Source organism: Cucurbita maxima, unplaced genomic scaffold, assembly GCF_002738345.1.
Source record: "Cucurbita maxima cultivar Rimu unplaced genomic scaffold, Cmax_1.0 Cma_Scf00002, whole genome shotgun sequence".
NCBI classification, from domain to species: domain Eukaryota; kingdom Viridiplantae; phylum Streptophyta; class Magnoliopsida; order Cucurbitales; family Cucurbitaceae; genus Cucurbita; species Cucurbita maxima.
The window spans coordinates 6,683,265-6,698,229 of NW_019272018.1; the positions used below are offsets into that span (position 1 = coordinate 6,683,265).

At 37.3% G+C, this 14,965-nt stretch overlaps 3 protein-coding genes across 10 annotated transcripts; 1 reads left to right on the top strand and 2 right to left on the bottom strand.

The window, feature by feature from the left end:
- The first annotated feature begins 1,234 nt into the window (after positions 1-1,234).
- Positions 1,235-5,157, top strand: LOC111467979 (ubiquitin-conjugating enzyme E2 5-like). Its single transcript, XM_023113077.1, has 7 exons — positions 1,235-1,624; positions 2,293-2,361; positions 3,113-3,192; positions 3,518-3,632; positions 3,727-3,779; positions 4,545-4,673; positions 4,758-5,157. The coding sequence occupies exons 1-7, from the start codon at positions 1,377-1,379 to the stop codon at positions 4,877-4,879; spliced, it is 816 nt and encodes a 271-aa protein (XP_022968845.1). The 5' UTR covers positions 1,235-1,376; the 3' UTR covers positions 4,880-5,157.
- Positions 5,158-6,551: 1,394 nt separating this feature from the next.
- LOC111497423 lies at positions 6,552-7,058 on the bottom strand. The gene has a single exon (XM_023148207.1). The coding sequence runs from the start codon at positions 7,056-7,058 to the stop codon at positions 6,552-6,554; it is 507 nt and encodes a 168-aa protein (XP_023003975.1).
- Positions 7,059-8,346: 1,288 nt separating this feature from the next.
- LOC111465934 (probable alpha,alpha-trehalose-phosphate synthase [UDP-forming] 10) lies at positions 8,347-12,512 on the bottom strand. Of its 8 annotated transcripts, none has more exons than XR_002714308.1 (5): positions 12,012-12,512; positions 9,577-11,561; positions 9,222-9,495; positions 8,571-9,141; positions 8,347-8,518 (listed from the first exon to the last, which is right to left on the bottom strand). XR_002714308.1 is itself a non-coding variant. In XM_023110453.1 (5 exons), the coding sequence occupies exons 3-5, from the start codon at positions 11,514-11,516 to the stop codon at positions 8,818-8,820; spliced, it is 2,538 nt and encodes an 845-aa protein (XP_022966221.1). In that variant the 5' UTR covers positions 11,517-11,561; positions 12,012-12,075; positions 12,188-12,512; the 3' UTR covers positions 8,347-8,817. The 8 variants fall into 8 exon arrangements, 7 of the variants coding, with proteins under 7 accessions (XP_022966221.1, XP_022966230.1, XP_022966193.1 ...); XM_023110453.1 differs by having other exon boundaries at positions 8,347-9,141; positions 12,012-12,075; positions 12,188-12,512; XM_023110462.1 differs by having other exon boundaries at positions 8,347-9,141; positions 12,012-12,075; positions 12,184-12,512.
- Positions 12,513-14,965: the final 2,453 nt, after the last annotated feature.

Consider the following 14,965-nt stretch of genomic DNA (forward strand, 5'->3'; position numbering starts at 1 on the left):
AAGTCTACAAAAAAAAAAAAAAAAAAAAAAACAAATTTGGAATTATTGGAACTTTCGGTTGAAGAAATTAATTAAAGATGAAGCAAACATAATAATTAAGGGCTGCCCAACTAAAATGAAAATAAAAATACAAAATTAATTAATTAAATTACAAAAAGAATAAATGTAAAACCCTAAGCTTAAGGATTAATCATACAAATGTGGGCCTTTGGATGAGTTGTGATGCCTAAGTTTCACATTTTTATTTTCTTCTAATCATTATGAGTACACAACACTAAACCCTTTTCCCTTCACAAAAATTGGTACCACCCCAATTATTTTTTTCTAATAATAATAATAATAATTATTATTATTATTATTATTTCCAATTCTACATTTGAACTTTCGGGTTCGAGGTGTAATAAAATAATTAATAAAAAATAATAGACTAAACTAGTTCAAACTCGACCATATCGGTATGTCAATACTATTATTTAAATATAGATTTATTTATCTTAATATTTTTAAATAAATAAAAAATATATATATTTATATGTGTAGTGATAATGGTCGGTATAGCCACTAAAATTTAGGTTAGGTAAAATCGTAATAATTACAATTAATCAAAATATAAACTACATAGCTTTGCCGTTACTACACAAAATAAAAAAAAAGTAATGAATTAACAAATAATTATTAATTCCTTCATAGTTTGGGCTCAGATAATTATTTGTAAATTTTTGGCCCAATTCAAAACCCTAAATTGGGTCAGGCCCAATTATTTGTAAATTTTTGTAAATTTTTTATTCTCTCAATATCTAACTTGCCCATTTTTAAACTCCCTCGGGATAGTGACCAATGTGATTGGTCGATGACTTTGCCCTACTTATTTTTTATGAGTGGATGTTGAAACGATAGAGATGAAACAAGGATTAAGATCGAAGAAATTGAATAAATAGAGAGTTTTTAAATGAAACGGTTTGTTTGGACACACGACGAGTGTGTAGGTTTATTCAAATGATTCATCAAATGGTGTCCATAATTTTGTTGTTTAAAAATTAAAATTCTTTTTTTAAAGATAAAATAAAAATTTAAATAGTGTTTTTATTAATTTGTAAGAAGGGTGTAGCATAAATTTAATTAAATTTAAAGAAAAATTTAGAATTTTGTATGTATTAACAGGAATTAGTTTTAGATGGATGAATGAATGGATCATCTGCAGCATCTCGCGCGTTATTGAATGGCTCAATTTCCGAACCCACAACGTTGCCATAATGGGTAGCTTTCTTGGCCAAGGGGCTAAATCAAAACCTAATTTCCACGTTAATGGCGGTCATGGTTGACAGTGAAACTTTGGACGGCCATGGCAAATCCCACTTTCAAACTCGGGAAAACCAATGGGGGCTGAAATGGCAAACAGGAAAGACTCAAAAATTGTAACCATAACCCCCACAGAACCTTTACTCTGCCACGTACACGATTCCTTTTTCCATCATTTACATCTCAATTCTTCCTCCACTTTCAATCCCCAATCCAATTTCATATATATTCTCTCCCTCGCCCTCCCTTTCTTCCCTTCCCAATTTTGCGTTCGCTTCCAACGATTCTCCATTACCCACTGCCTAATTTCTCTGCTTCTTCTGAGGTACTCATCTGTGTAATTTATATTTATCTAAGCTTTTGAGAATTTCGGGGCTCGACGTAGATATACTCCACAGATCTTCATGTTTATATCAATTCTTCTGTCTGTGTTCGTCGACTTATAAATGAGAGAGAAATGGATCATGCAAACTGGTTTTGTTAGTGGACGATCACATTCAAACCCACCAGACATTGTCTAGTCTGATCAAATTTTGATCACCCACCAGGCCTTGTTCCTGATCCAGGAATTCCTCGTTCTTCATCATTATTAGTTGTTTGGCTAGTATCACTTGTTTTATTTAGTGGTGAGTGGTTATGAATAAGAACAATGTGGTAATTGTTAAACCAGTTGGTACCTAATCTTCACGTTTTCTGTTGTTTGATGTTTGGCACATGAACTTTAGAAGCTGGCTTGTTTTGAATTAGAAATGCAACATTTCAATGATATCAGATGCTTTTCTGGCATTTGTTGAAACTGGTAACTTTTGTGTCGATGCATTCACTGTTCATGGTTAGGCTTTGGCTTAGCATAGTGTATTAGCTAGTGTCTTTAATATTATCAGGTTTATTCTTAATCATTCTCATTTCCATGTATTTTTCACTTCATTTCTTTACATCTAAAAGGTGAACTCCGTTAGTAACTTCTAAAGCTCAAGAATCTGTCTCTTGCAGATTTTGGAAGTACTGCGCTTTCAAGATGTCTTCTCCAAGCAAAAGGAGAGAAATGGATGTCATGAAATTGTAAGAGGCCTTTGTTATTTATTGTGATTTCGTGTTCTTATTTCAGTCATTGGTTGTTGTGGTTCTTCTACGTCGTCTGGATGGCTGTTTATGAGCCTTCCAACAACCAAGAAGATGCTATTTTGAAAACGAAAAATGATCTACTAGTACTGCAATAAGTTAGAGGAAAGTAACCTGTTAATTTTCTTTTTAGTTATATTTCTAAGCATGTTTGGTCATTACTTAAGTGTGTTATTTATCATTAAAAGCTAGGTGAGTTCAATGGTGTGTGTTTATTGCTATTGAATGTAGTGAGCTGTGGCTGAGATTTGATTAAACTTGGGGTTGTAAATATGGTTGCAGCAAAAGTAATCTTATCCTGTCATTATTATGTGCTAGAAAACATGTTAGGCATGCTGGCCTAGAACTGGCCTAGAACTGGCCTAGAACTGGCCCTGCATTGGGGTGGTCGGGTTTGAGTTTGAATATCGTTCGCTGTTAAGCCTACTGAATGGCTAATGCTATCAATTGGAGAGGAGAACGAAGCATTTTTTATAAAGGTGTGGAAACCTCTCTGGCCCAAAAGGGAAAGCCCAAAGAGGATAATATCTGCTAGTGGTGAGCTTGGACCGTACAATTGTAGTATAGAAGCCACACTTGTACACATGCTATCTTTTACTCGAAAATGTGGAATTGAGGTTCTAGATTCCTAATATCGTATGATGGCGGCCATAAATTTCTGTTGGTTGATCTTGTGGTTTATGTTGTCCAGGATGATGAGTGACTACAACGTGGAGATGATAAACGATGGACTAAACGAATTCAACGTGGAGTTCCACGGTCCCAAAGAAAGTATTGCTCGTCTTTCGCCTCTGTCAAATATGCATTTCATAGTCGTCGATGGAATAGCAAGTATTTGTTTGTGGGTGTGTATGAGCCTTATTGGATTGCAAATGAACAATTTAGCAAACATGCCGGCAGTCTAAAGCCAATTCTTTTATCTTATTTGGAGTCTCCTGAAAATTTATCCTTGAAGCGAGGTGTTTCTACTGCTTTCCTGTGTAATTTATGGACACTTAAAATGCATCTAGTTTAGTTGCATGTTTTCATACTCGATGAACGATTTTTTACCACATTTGGATCTAGAGCGTTTTCTTAAGTTTCGTTGTCCCTGCAGGCTTATATGAAACTGGTGTTTGGAAAATCCGTGTTGAGCTTCCTGACGCGTATCCATATAAGTCTCCTTCAATTGGCTTTGTGAACAAGATATTCCACCCAAATGTTGATGAACTGTAAGTATCTTTTCTCTTTTAAACATCAAATGAAATCGGTTCAATGCTTCACGTATTCGTAGCAAAGTATTTTACGTACGAGTTTTACCTGCAGATCTGGTTCTGTGTGCTTGGATGTGATTAATCAGTCTTGGAGTCCGATGTTCGGTAATTATCTACCATCCTCACCAAACCTCTATTAACACCTTACTAGACTCGAGTGTTTTCTGTTTATGTGTTCTGTGATAAGATGATATTAAACAATAGTTGTAACTGCCCAATCCCACCGCTAGCAGATATTCTCCTCTTTGGGTTTTCCCTTTCGGGCTTCCCTTCAAGGTTTTTAAAATGCGTCTGCTAGGGAGAGATTTCCACACTCTTATGAAGGATGCCTTGTTCTCCTCCTCAACCGAAGTGGGATCTCACAATCCACTCCCTTCGGGGCTAGCGTCCTTGCTAGCACTCATTCCCTTCTCCAATCGATGTGAGACCCCTCAATCCACCTTCCTTCGGGGCCCAGCGTCCTTGCTGGCACACTGCCTCATATCCACCCCTTTCAGGGCTCAGCCTCCTCACTGGCAAATCACCCAATGTCTGACTCTAATACCATTTGTAATAGTCCAAGTCCACCACTAGCACATATTGTCTTCTTTGGGCTTTCTTTTTCGGGTTTCCCTAAAAGGTTTTTACAACGAGTCTGCTAGGGGGAGGTTTCCACATCCGTATAAAGAATGTTTCATTCTCCTTCTCAACCGATGTGGATCTCAACTTTTGATGTGTTTGGAAATATAATTTAAAGTTCATGATCCATGGGACCATATGAACTGTATTGTGACTCCCAAAATATAGGACTAAACTTGGTCCTCATTTTACATATATTTGGGTTTGCATATGTTTGTGTCTATTCTTACCACTTTCTTTTGGGCTCTGCAGATCTTTTAAACGTTTTCGAGGTTTTTCTTCCCCAGCTTCTTCTTTATCCCAATCCTTCAGACCCCCTTAACGGCGATGCTGCATCGCTTATGATGAAGGACCGGAAGCAGTACGATGAAAAAGTTAAAGGTATATAGTTCTCGCAGTCGAGTATATAGTCGACTTTGACACCATTTCTATGATAACTCAATATCCACTTCCATGTGGATACAGAGTACTGCGAAAAGTATGCAAAGGAGAACACAGCAGAAGATGACAGTGAAGAAGAGGATGAAATGAGCGATAACGAAAGCGGTTCAAGCGACGGGGATGTTACTCGACATGCCGATCCATGATTGAAAGCTAAGTCATTATATCAATCGTTTCTCCATTTAGCAGCAACGACTAAATTTACATGTTTGGCTTTCCATAGGTTTACTGGCTGTACGATTATATCGAAAATGCCCAACAGAGTTTCAGAGTTTTAGATGTCTCTTAGATTTTCATGGCAATGCTGTGTTAAGTGACTTCAAATGTAAAAACGGTCCAGTAGGGGACACAAAGGAAGTTGACAATATTTTATCAGTTAATGAAATAGACTATACAAATGTGAAACTTTGGTTTGCTTAGCCCATCGTGAAGAAAGGAACATTGTTATATTGTCTCGGAAAATTCAGTATTAATGAGTATCTCATTCTTCTTAGAACTACAGTCTCTTTCAGACATCTCAACTTGGCGATACAACAATTTAAAAGTTACTTGTTTAGTTTTCAAAACTTGATTTAACTTTTGAAAACATACCCAAAAATAATAATAATAATAATGGGGTCTGGGGTCTGGGGTCTCCTGGAATGGCGTCAAAGCTTGGGTTATGCCCGAGAGGAGGGTGGGATTCTGGCTGTGGCACAAAGACAAGTGCTACAAGCTTGAAGGATTCTGGAAATTGCTGGGTATCGTTTGGGAGGTGAGAAATTGAATCCACTTCTTCTAAAGCTAATGGTCTACAATGGCTATGGTGATTATATGATGGACTTTGAATGAAACCTACCCATGCCTTGTGAATCTTTGTATTGTACTGAAAATTTCTTATGATGAATCAGTTTCCTCTTGCAGCTCAAACAAGTGCCAAGAACATACAAGAAGATTTCTGGATAAAAAATGAATTCTAGATTCAGCTGCAATCTAGAGTTCATCAATAATTTTTCGAAACTCGAAAAAAATCTCTGAAGAACATTTGCAGGCCCTAAGAGATTTTTTCAAGTTTCCCTTTATACAGAAAGATCATTGTTTCAGAGGACAGTGAGGAATTTGGCTCTACCTCAGATATTTGTTTAGCATAAAAGCAATGAACTTCAAGAAACATCAAGCAGAAAGAACAGGCAGCTGTTTGAAAGCCAAACTAGTGCAGTATACCAAGGAAATCCAACACAATCCTAATCTTCTATCTTTCTGTGAAGATTCTTTAAAATATCTTGAACCAAACAGCATTATTAATGGGTTCTCTTGTTCCCCATTCCCTTCCAATGGAAAAGACTGAAAGGACATGCCACCTAAATTCAAAGCTACTTTCTTTCTATATTGTCCCTCCCACAAAAACCCAATCTCATTGCAGAACAGTGAAAAAGAAGAAACAAGTATCATAACCCACTTTCCAATTCATACAAGGACAATCCCAATCCATATGCATATATTCTAAGGCCTTTTATTACCCCCACTTCATACATACAAGCACCTAATCAATATTATTATATCCTATCAAGGTATCGTTTAATATAAAAGAATAATTATAATAAACAATTCCTCTAATTGTATTGTTCAGTGATCCTGATGCGCCACCAATCCAATTAGGAAGAAGGAAAAAGGAAAATCCCCAAAATTTGCTTAAACATGTGTAATTACTTTTCAGACTATAAAGAAAAATCTAATGGAGGTGGCGCCGCCGGTGATGTCACAAGGTCAACCTTCCAGCTCAATGTGTGGACAATAACAGCAATAAACAGGGCGCATTTTAGTAGATATAGCACACCTTTACTCGACGGTAGGAGCATCCTTCCCCAAAACAGTGGTTCCTCCAGTCTTCAACGACCCCGGAATTGAAGCGTAGCGAGCAGAGAAGTTTCGAAATCCACTGAAATCATCGATATCGTCGTCCAGTTCCCCTATCTGCCCCGAGCCTTCGTCGAAATTCATAGCGTAACTCAACGGATCGTATTGAAATTTTCCAGGCCTAGCAGCAGCAGTAGCACCACTTCTATTCCGATTGAATCGGCGAATGAAAGTCTTCCATCTCGGTCCAGCGACGATCTCCGACCACTCTCGGAGCTTCAAAAGAACCCTAACGCCTCGCGCCCACCAGCGCCCCTCGTTGTGAACCTCCGACGCCCTAATCCGCTCCCACCATGACGGCCCGCCGGCGGCCGTTCGGCGAGATCCGAAGCACGATAGCCGGGAACAACTGCAGCTGGTGGTGGGCAACAGAGAATTGGATTTATCGGCTTCACAAGAAGGAGGCTCTTCTGCATGTGCATACGCCATTACCGCATTTGACAATGCGTTTTTTGAGCACCTTTATACAGCGCAATCAAAATGAAACGGAAACCAGCTGTGACCTGTGTGACCGGCTACTTCCGGTCACCAAGACGAATTTAAAGCGATAATCAATCCAAATTCACTGGGAGTTACCGGTCATTCGAGTATATCCACGGACGTTTGAGCTGTTGTTTGGAGGGAAGCGGGAATTATAATCTGGTGTTTCGGAAGTAGACTAAAAGTGGGACCCATTTTTTCGATGTATCCAATCACTGAATTGAAGCGGATCCCGATTTTATTAATCAACGCTGGTTGATTAGCTAAATTATAAAATAAATTATTAATTTTACTCTTTTTATATGGTATATTTCTTTTAAACATTTTATATAATTTATTGGATTCATTTTTTATAAACCCATAATCATCTACGTGGAACTCTCTCCCAATAATTCTCAACGGCCTCACTTTGAACAAAGTACACGATAGAGCCTACACTGTGGCCTATGAAGCCCTTGAATAGTCTTCCACTTAATCAAGGCTTGACTACTTTCTCTAGAGTTCTTGAACAAAATACACCATTTGTTCGACACTTGAGGATTCGATTAGCATTACCAAGCTAAAGGCATGACTCTGAAACCATGACCTCCACAATGATATGCTTTTATTTACTTTGAGCATAAGCTCTCATAACTTTACTTTTTGTTTCCCCAACCGGTCTCTTACTAGTGGAGATGTATTACTTACTTATAAACTCATGATAATCTTCTTAATTAGCCAACGTGGAACTCCCTCCAAACAATTCTCAACACTAGTCTTACTAGGCCCTGATTAGGAACCCAATGGGTGGAATGAGATGAGATAATATGATTATGTTGTTGAAAGTGGGGAATAATTAGGGGATCACCAACTTACTCTTAGTCATGAATTTGTTCGGATAAAGACAAGTGCATGTATCATACATACAAGGAGTGTGTTGATTTCTAGTAGTACCTTAGTACTATAAGGAGTGTATTGATTTCTAATAGTACCTGAAATAAGTAGTAAGGAGTGTATTGATCTCTAATAGTCTGTGAAATAACGGGAGCGCTGATCTCTAGTAGTAATGTAGATGAGTGTTAGACCACTAATAGTGTCTTAAATGATTGCTACAAGGGAGTGTTGAACTCTAGAAGTGCGTGTATTCTCTAGTAGTGTTGCACGGGAGTTGATGTTCAATCTCTAGAAGCACCATCATCTCGAGTGATTATCACACCTCGAACACATGTCCATGTCCAGATGCGTGAAGATTGAACCGTTCATACCCGAACACATGAGTTCTAATATCTTATACGAAGAACGAATCCTTAATTGAACTAAAGTAAGAAGATGAACATGAACATGAAGAAACACTTTATAAAAAGAATGGTCATCTTGTAAGAACTATGGCTATTTGTAGTTGGTATCTGAAACCTGTTCACTATATCTGTCAAAAAAGGAAGGAGAAGAAAAACAACTTTATACCAATCCTAGGCTCCAATGGATCTTGTTCTGCTACCCTCAAAACCGGAAGAAGCGAAGAACGAGTTTCGTGAAACGGTTGTTTACACCACCGACCCAACTTACTCTAGGCATCTCCTGAATGTGAATCCATTGCCACCCGTGATCGGTAAAGAATCGGGTAATCTCAAATGGAAGACACGAACCCGACTCCTTAGAGGATCTCTAGGAAAGGAAATCAAGTGAAACAAGCATTCTCATCTTGAAACGACAGACCGAACCTTCCACATCAAACATCATCCTCGAACAAAACATGAGCTTCGAAACCTGATCTCAGTTTACCGCTAGTAGAGGTGGCCAGGCTATGAAGTACGGTCAAGACGTCGGTGGTATCGTCTAAATAGTATTTGGCTTTGCTAGGCTTTTGCCCCACAGTACAGGCAAATATCTTTGGAGGAACAGCAAGGGATGAGCTATAGCTTGTACATGATATGCTTTCGAACATGTCTTCATCAGATCGATCGTCTCCGATGCACATCACAAAGTCGGGCGCCTTATCAGAGGTGATCATAGTGGAAAGAACTCTTTCAGCAACTAATCCTTTAGTCACACCCTGAAAACAGATGATTGCTCAGCCTCCATGAGAATCGAAACGAAAAAGCCAAGGAAGAAGTGAGCCGAACGTGTAAATACCTGTGGTTTCACTTCGACTATCTGGTGGCCTCTTTTGACGACTACAGGTTCGTTAGCAAGAACATTTTCAAGGTGATCTAAGAGCTCCATGGCCTGGCATGAACCAAAACATGGATCGGCGTCTCGATGATGCCATACTAAGGCACTGTCCTTGGGCTCTATGGACGATCCATCGGTCGCCTCGGTGTATAGTTTCATCACAGGTTCTGCAATCCTTTTCCAGCCAAAGTTTTCAGCTAATGTACTAACTTCCCATTCAGAGTCCCTCTTCCACCTACAAGTAAATCAAGAGTTCAAACAAGAATCAAAGCTCGTCCTACGACTAGGAAAGTAATCGGTAAGCTAAGTTTGGTACCTCAAATAGTATCCATGTTCAGCGGCAATACCGAGATTCTTACACGAATCGAACCACGAACTAAGAGTATCTTTCCCCCTCCCACTAACTATGAACACAATGTTCTTTGAATCCTTGCAAAGGTCGTTGAGTATAGAAATGACTTCGGGCGTCGGGGATTTGACCAACGAAGCTTGGGAAACGACAGTCCCGTCGTAGTCCAAAAATATTGCCCTCCTAGAAGCGCTCCGATATGCAGAGCCAATATGTTCAATGGAAAGCTTCCTGAAACTTGGTGAAAGTGACAGAATTCTGAATCCTAAACCGAGTCCAATTCCCCAGCATCGTTTACTGTAGTGATCTTGACATGCTCGCTCTAAATCTTGCGAGAAACTGCGAGCCCAGTAAGCAACGTCATGAGAGCTAATGTATCGGTAATGTTTTTCGTGCCTTAGTTGCTTCTCTAAAGAAGGCATTGCGACAGCCTCGTAAAGTGCCTCAGCTACAGCATCAAAATCCCAAGGGTTTACTCTAACCGCACCACTTAGAGATGGCGAACAACCTATGAATTCTGACACGACAATCGTGCTGGTATGAGGTGAATCCGGGGAGACATCCAAAACTTCGTCGATTTGAGAAGTTCCCTGTCGACAAACAATGTACTCGTATGGAACTAAGTTCATACCATCCCTGAGAGCATTTACAATGCAGCACTCAGCTAATACATAATATGCAATCTTCTCATGAAAAGGAATAGGATGATCAATCAAGATCACAGGTTCATATCCCCGAAAACCGAAAACCTTGTTAATCCTTTTGGTTATCTCGTAAGTTTCCATTTTCGCTTCGAGGACGTCGTTCCCATTGCTCCGTGCAGGATTTAGAATTTGCACCAGAACGACACTGCCCCGTAACTCTGGATGCTGGTTCAACAGCTTTTCCATAGCTAATAACTTCAGACCAATACCTTTAAATATGTCCATATCATCAACACCAAGAATAACCTTCTTTCCTTTGAAGTTTTCTTTGATCTCCTTGGCTTTTATTGAAGTGTGGGAATGATTTAATGCGAATTCGAGTCGACCCATATGAACTCCAACAGGCAAAATCTTGATGTATATCGTACGTCCGAAATAGTCAAGCGTGAGATAACCACGTTTCGGTTCATACTCCAAACCGAGCAGTCTACTACAACATGATAGAAAGTGATGAGCATAGCTGAACGTATGGAAGCCGATTAGGTCCGTGTTAAGTAACGCTTTCAGAATCTCGTCTCTAACAGGCAGAGTTCGGAAGATCTCTGATGAGGGAAACGGACTATGAAGGAAGAATCCAAGCTTAATTCGACTGTAACGTTTTCTCAAAAAAGTAGGGAGAACCATAAGGTGATAGTCATGAATCCAAACCATATCTTCTTCCAAATTGATCACCTCCATAACTTTATCAGCAAACCTTTTGTTCGCTGAAAGATATGCTAACCAAAGAGGTCGATCAAAGCGAGATCCGTGATAAGGTGAAATCGGCATCATGTAATGGAAAAGTGGCCATAGATTTTGTTTACAGAATCCATGATAGAACTGTTTCTGAAGGGACGTCGGGACGAAAGTCGGTACACAGTTGAATTCCTCCAGTAGTTTCTGTGAAATCTCTTCTTGTTCTTGGACATTGACATCAACCTTCAATGATCCAACATAAACAACATCAACATCTGATGAGAATCCATCTTTCATCTGAAGCAAAAGCGAATCTTCGTCGAAGCTAAAGTTCCATCTCCCAGAATCTGGATCCTTTTTAGCATGAACAGGAAGGAAGTTCGCCACTATTATCGTCCTCCCTCGACATTTATTGGATAGTATCCCCGACGCAGTCATCGCCTGTGGAACATTTCTCGGTGTAGGAGGAAAATCCAACATATCCACAGATGATAACTCTAACAAACTCAAGCAAGAACTTGATAGCATGACAGCAAACAATCAAATGCTCCCAGTCATTGATGATAATCAATGCTACAAACACATAACAAACAACAAAAAACCTGAAGAACAGTAAAGAAATCAACCATTGGCTTCCAAATTCAATATATTTTCTTCTAAACATCAACTAAACAGAAGTGATTATGTTAATCTCAAACCAACAGTTTCAAAAGAACATAATAATTGGTCGTTTTCAGATCCAACTTTTTTAACCATCCATACCGACAAGAAGAATTTAAAATTGAAAAACAAGATAAGGACAAATGTCAAATGGTTATGCACTTATCCTTATCTTGAAGTTACTGAAATCCTCACTCAACGAAAGTGTATAATAATTGCAATTCATCTTTCTTCATCCCTATCACTTTAAACTTAAACAATAAACAAACCCCACTTCTTGGATTTCCAGATCATTCATTCATTCATTCAAACCCATCGGGGAAAAAGCGAATCATAACAAAGAAGAAAAGAAACGAAAGCTACCTGAAACAAGAACAGAGGAACGAAAGAAGCTCTGTTTTGAATGTTCTCCAAATGCTCTGATTCCCTGAAGAAGAAAGGAAAGCGTGGAAAACAAGTTAAGACCCAGAAAAGAATGAGGAAAAGGGTATTCGAAACTTGAGCTAAGAAAGGGAATGGAAGAAGGAGACCCCACAAACTTGATTCTATTGTCCTGCAGCTTCTGGGAAGCAAAACAGAGGAAGAGGAGACGCCATTACAGAGGGAAGAAAGGAAGAAGAAGAAGAAGAAGCATTTAGGGAGAGATTTTGTGGGTTTAGGGATTAGATGGAATGAATTGGATAAAAGGGAGTTAATGAATTGAGATTTAGACGAACAGTCAAAAAAGATGGAGCGAGGGGTGAAGGGACAGTTGGATAGCAACCAGCATTGGTCGTACGCTCATATTTCCTTCCCTTGTTTCTTCAAAGGTTAAATATTTTATTCAAAAGCATTAAATTTAAAATCATTACCCTTAAAATTCACATAAATTTTATTTTATTAATTAAATTAAATTTCTAAATTTTGAGAGAAAAATATATTTTAGTGTCTTTAACTCTCCATTAATTAAAAGATAGATTTAGGAGATAATATGTAGATTTTTTTTTTCGTATTAATGTAAAAATTATAAAAAAAAAAAACTTTAAAATGGGTAGAATTAATCTTGAAAGATATATCCATTAATGTTTGAGGAAACATTATTATTATTTAAAATAAAATAAAAAGTAGTCAAAATTGTGGGCAAATGCGTTCACATTTGAAGAAAAAAGGACCGAATTTGCCGGGAAAGGGGGAGAAATTAATAATTTGGCCCTCTTAAAATTGAAATTGAAATTAAACCTAGCAACTATATTATGAAATTAATAATAAATATTTTAAAAAATTAAAAAAAATTGATTCATGTTTGAGCCAAACTATAAGAAAGCCTTGTATTGAGCTTTGACATGGAATTAATTTGGTTGGGAGTGCGCCGACATTCGGTGCACGCGGCCGCTCGACCACTCGCATCCCATGCCATTTTACCAAACTACCCTTTCCGTTTCATTACCAAAACCCCATTTTTTTTTAATTTCTTCCTCTCCCGGCTCCTCAATGGATGCCTCACCCTTTTTAAAAAAGAAAAAAAAAAAAAAAATCAAATATCTGCCGGTGGTGAACTTGAGCTGTTACAAACGGTATCAAAGTTAGACATCGGATAGTGTGTGAGCGAGGATGCTGAGCCCTAATGGAATAAATTGTGAGATCCTATAGCTGGAAAAGATAACGAAACATTCATTATAAAAATGTAAAAAACTTCCCTTTGACCGATACATTTTAAAACTTCAAAAGAAAACTTAAATAAAACGACATTTATTAACGATAGACTTAAATGGTTAAAAAAAAAAAAAAACGGGGTGATACAAGAGAGGGGCAAAAATGTAAATAAAAGAAAAAATGAGGTGGATTAACGAGAAAAACGAGGAATTGGATGAGGATAGAATCTAAAGCAAAGGGGACAATGATTTTCCATGCACTTTTTCTCTCTCATAATCTCGTACGGTCTTTTTACACGCAATGAATAATAAAAAGCAAATAAAAAAAAAATCAAAAGGAAAAACCATGGGCACCCCACGTGGACCCCACTCTCGCCATACACGTAATACTCCACGTCACTCCCCACCATTGCAATTTCCTTTGCCTCTCACTCGCCACGTCCTCATTGATTCCATTTACCTAAACAATCATTCTCAGCCCTCTCCATGTTCATACTTTCTTTTTGCTTATTACCTAAACACCATCCACGTATATCATCCATTATTTTCTGAATTTAATTTTCCTTATTCAAAAACTTCTAAAAAGCTTATTGTTATTTTTAAATTTAATATTTATCTTAATCAATTTATACGATTTTATACCATATTTTATTATAAAAACCTATTAGAGTACTCCGAATGATTATTTTCTAAAAAAAGTAAATTAAAATTTTAGGGATAAAGAAAAATAATTTTAATAAAACTATGTATAAATTTAGAAAAAAATAAAGGTTATATATAGTAAAGTAAATCATATTAAATGAAATATATTTATAAATCTTATACCAAACCTAAATAATGAATAAAAAAACCTTTTTTTAGAAGCAAGCAAGAAAAAAATTAATAATTGAATTTAAATAATAGTATTGGGGAGAATAAATTATTTTTCTTTTAATTAAAAAAAAAAAAGAGAAGGAATTCGGCTTTCGGTCCTTATCCACTAAAAGGAAGAAAGTGGGCCCATTACCTTTTAATTTGATGGGATAATCGAATGTTCTACCTTATCCTTTCTTGGCATGACGTGTCCTTATATTTTTCCTTTTTTTTATTCATCGCCATTTCTTTTCAATTTTTTAATTAATTTTAAGCATTTAAAAATATGTTCTTATGACATCAAATGGGCTAGTTCGGCCCATATTTACTGAGATATTTGGGCCATACAAGTTGGGCCGGCCCTAAACCAACCAACCTAATTTCCGACTTATAAAATTTAGTTTTATATAATATCAAGAGTTTAAATCATAGAATAATTATTATAATTTTAAATATTAAAATCAATTTTGTAAAATCTTCGTATATAATTGATTTATCGTAGAAGTTATATAAATTTTAATTTTTAAAATTATAGAACTAAATAAAAATTGACATTTAAAAAATATTATATTTAAATTTTATTAGGTAAAGAACTTTTGGCGCGCGATATTAATATCCGTAGAAGCAGTAAACGGAAGAAAAGAAGAACAAGCGCTCTGCAAAATTTCTCTGGCTCAACGTATTCCTCTGTTTATCTTCCAAAAGGCCTTCAAGTCTCTCTCTTCGATCATATTTTTCGTCTTTGCAATGGAAAAATGCATAACATTGTTCATTCTCTATTGGGCGGTCTTCACAAATCCTTTGTAGGATCATATCCTCGAACCAGATTCCGAT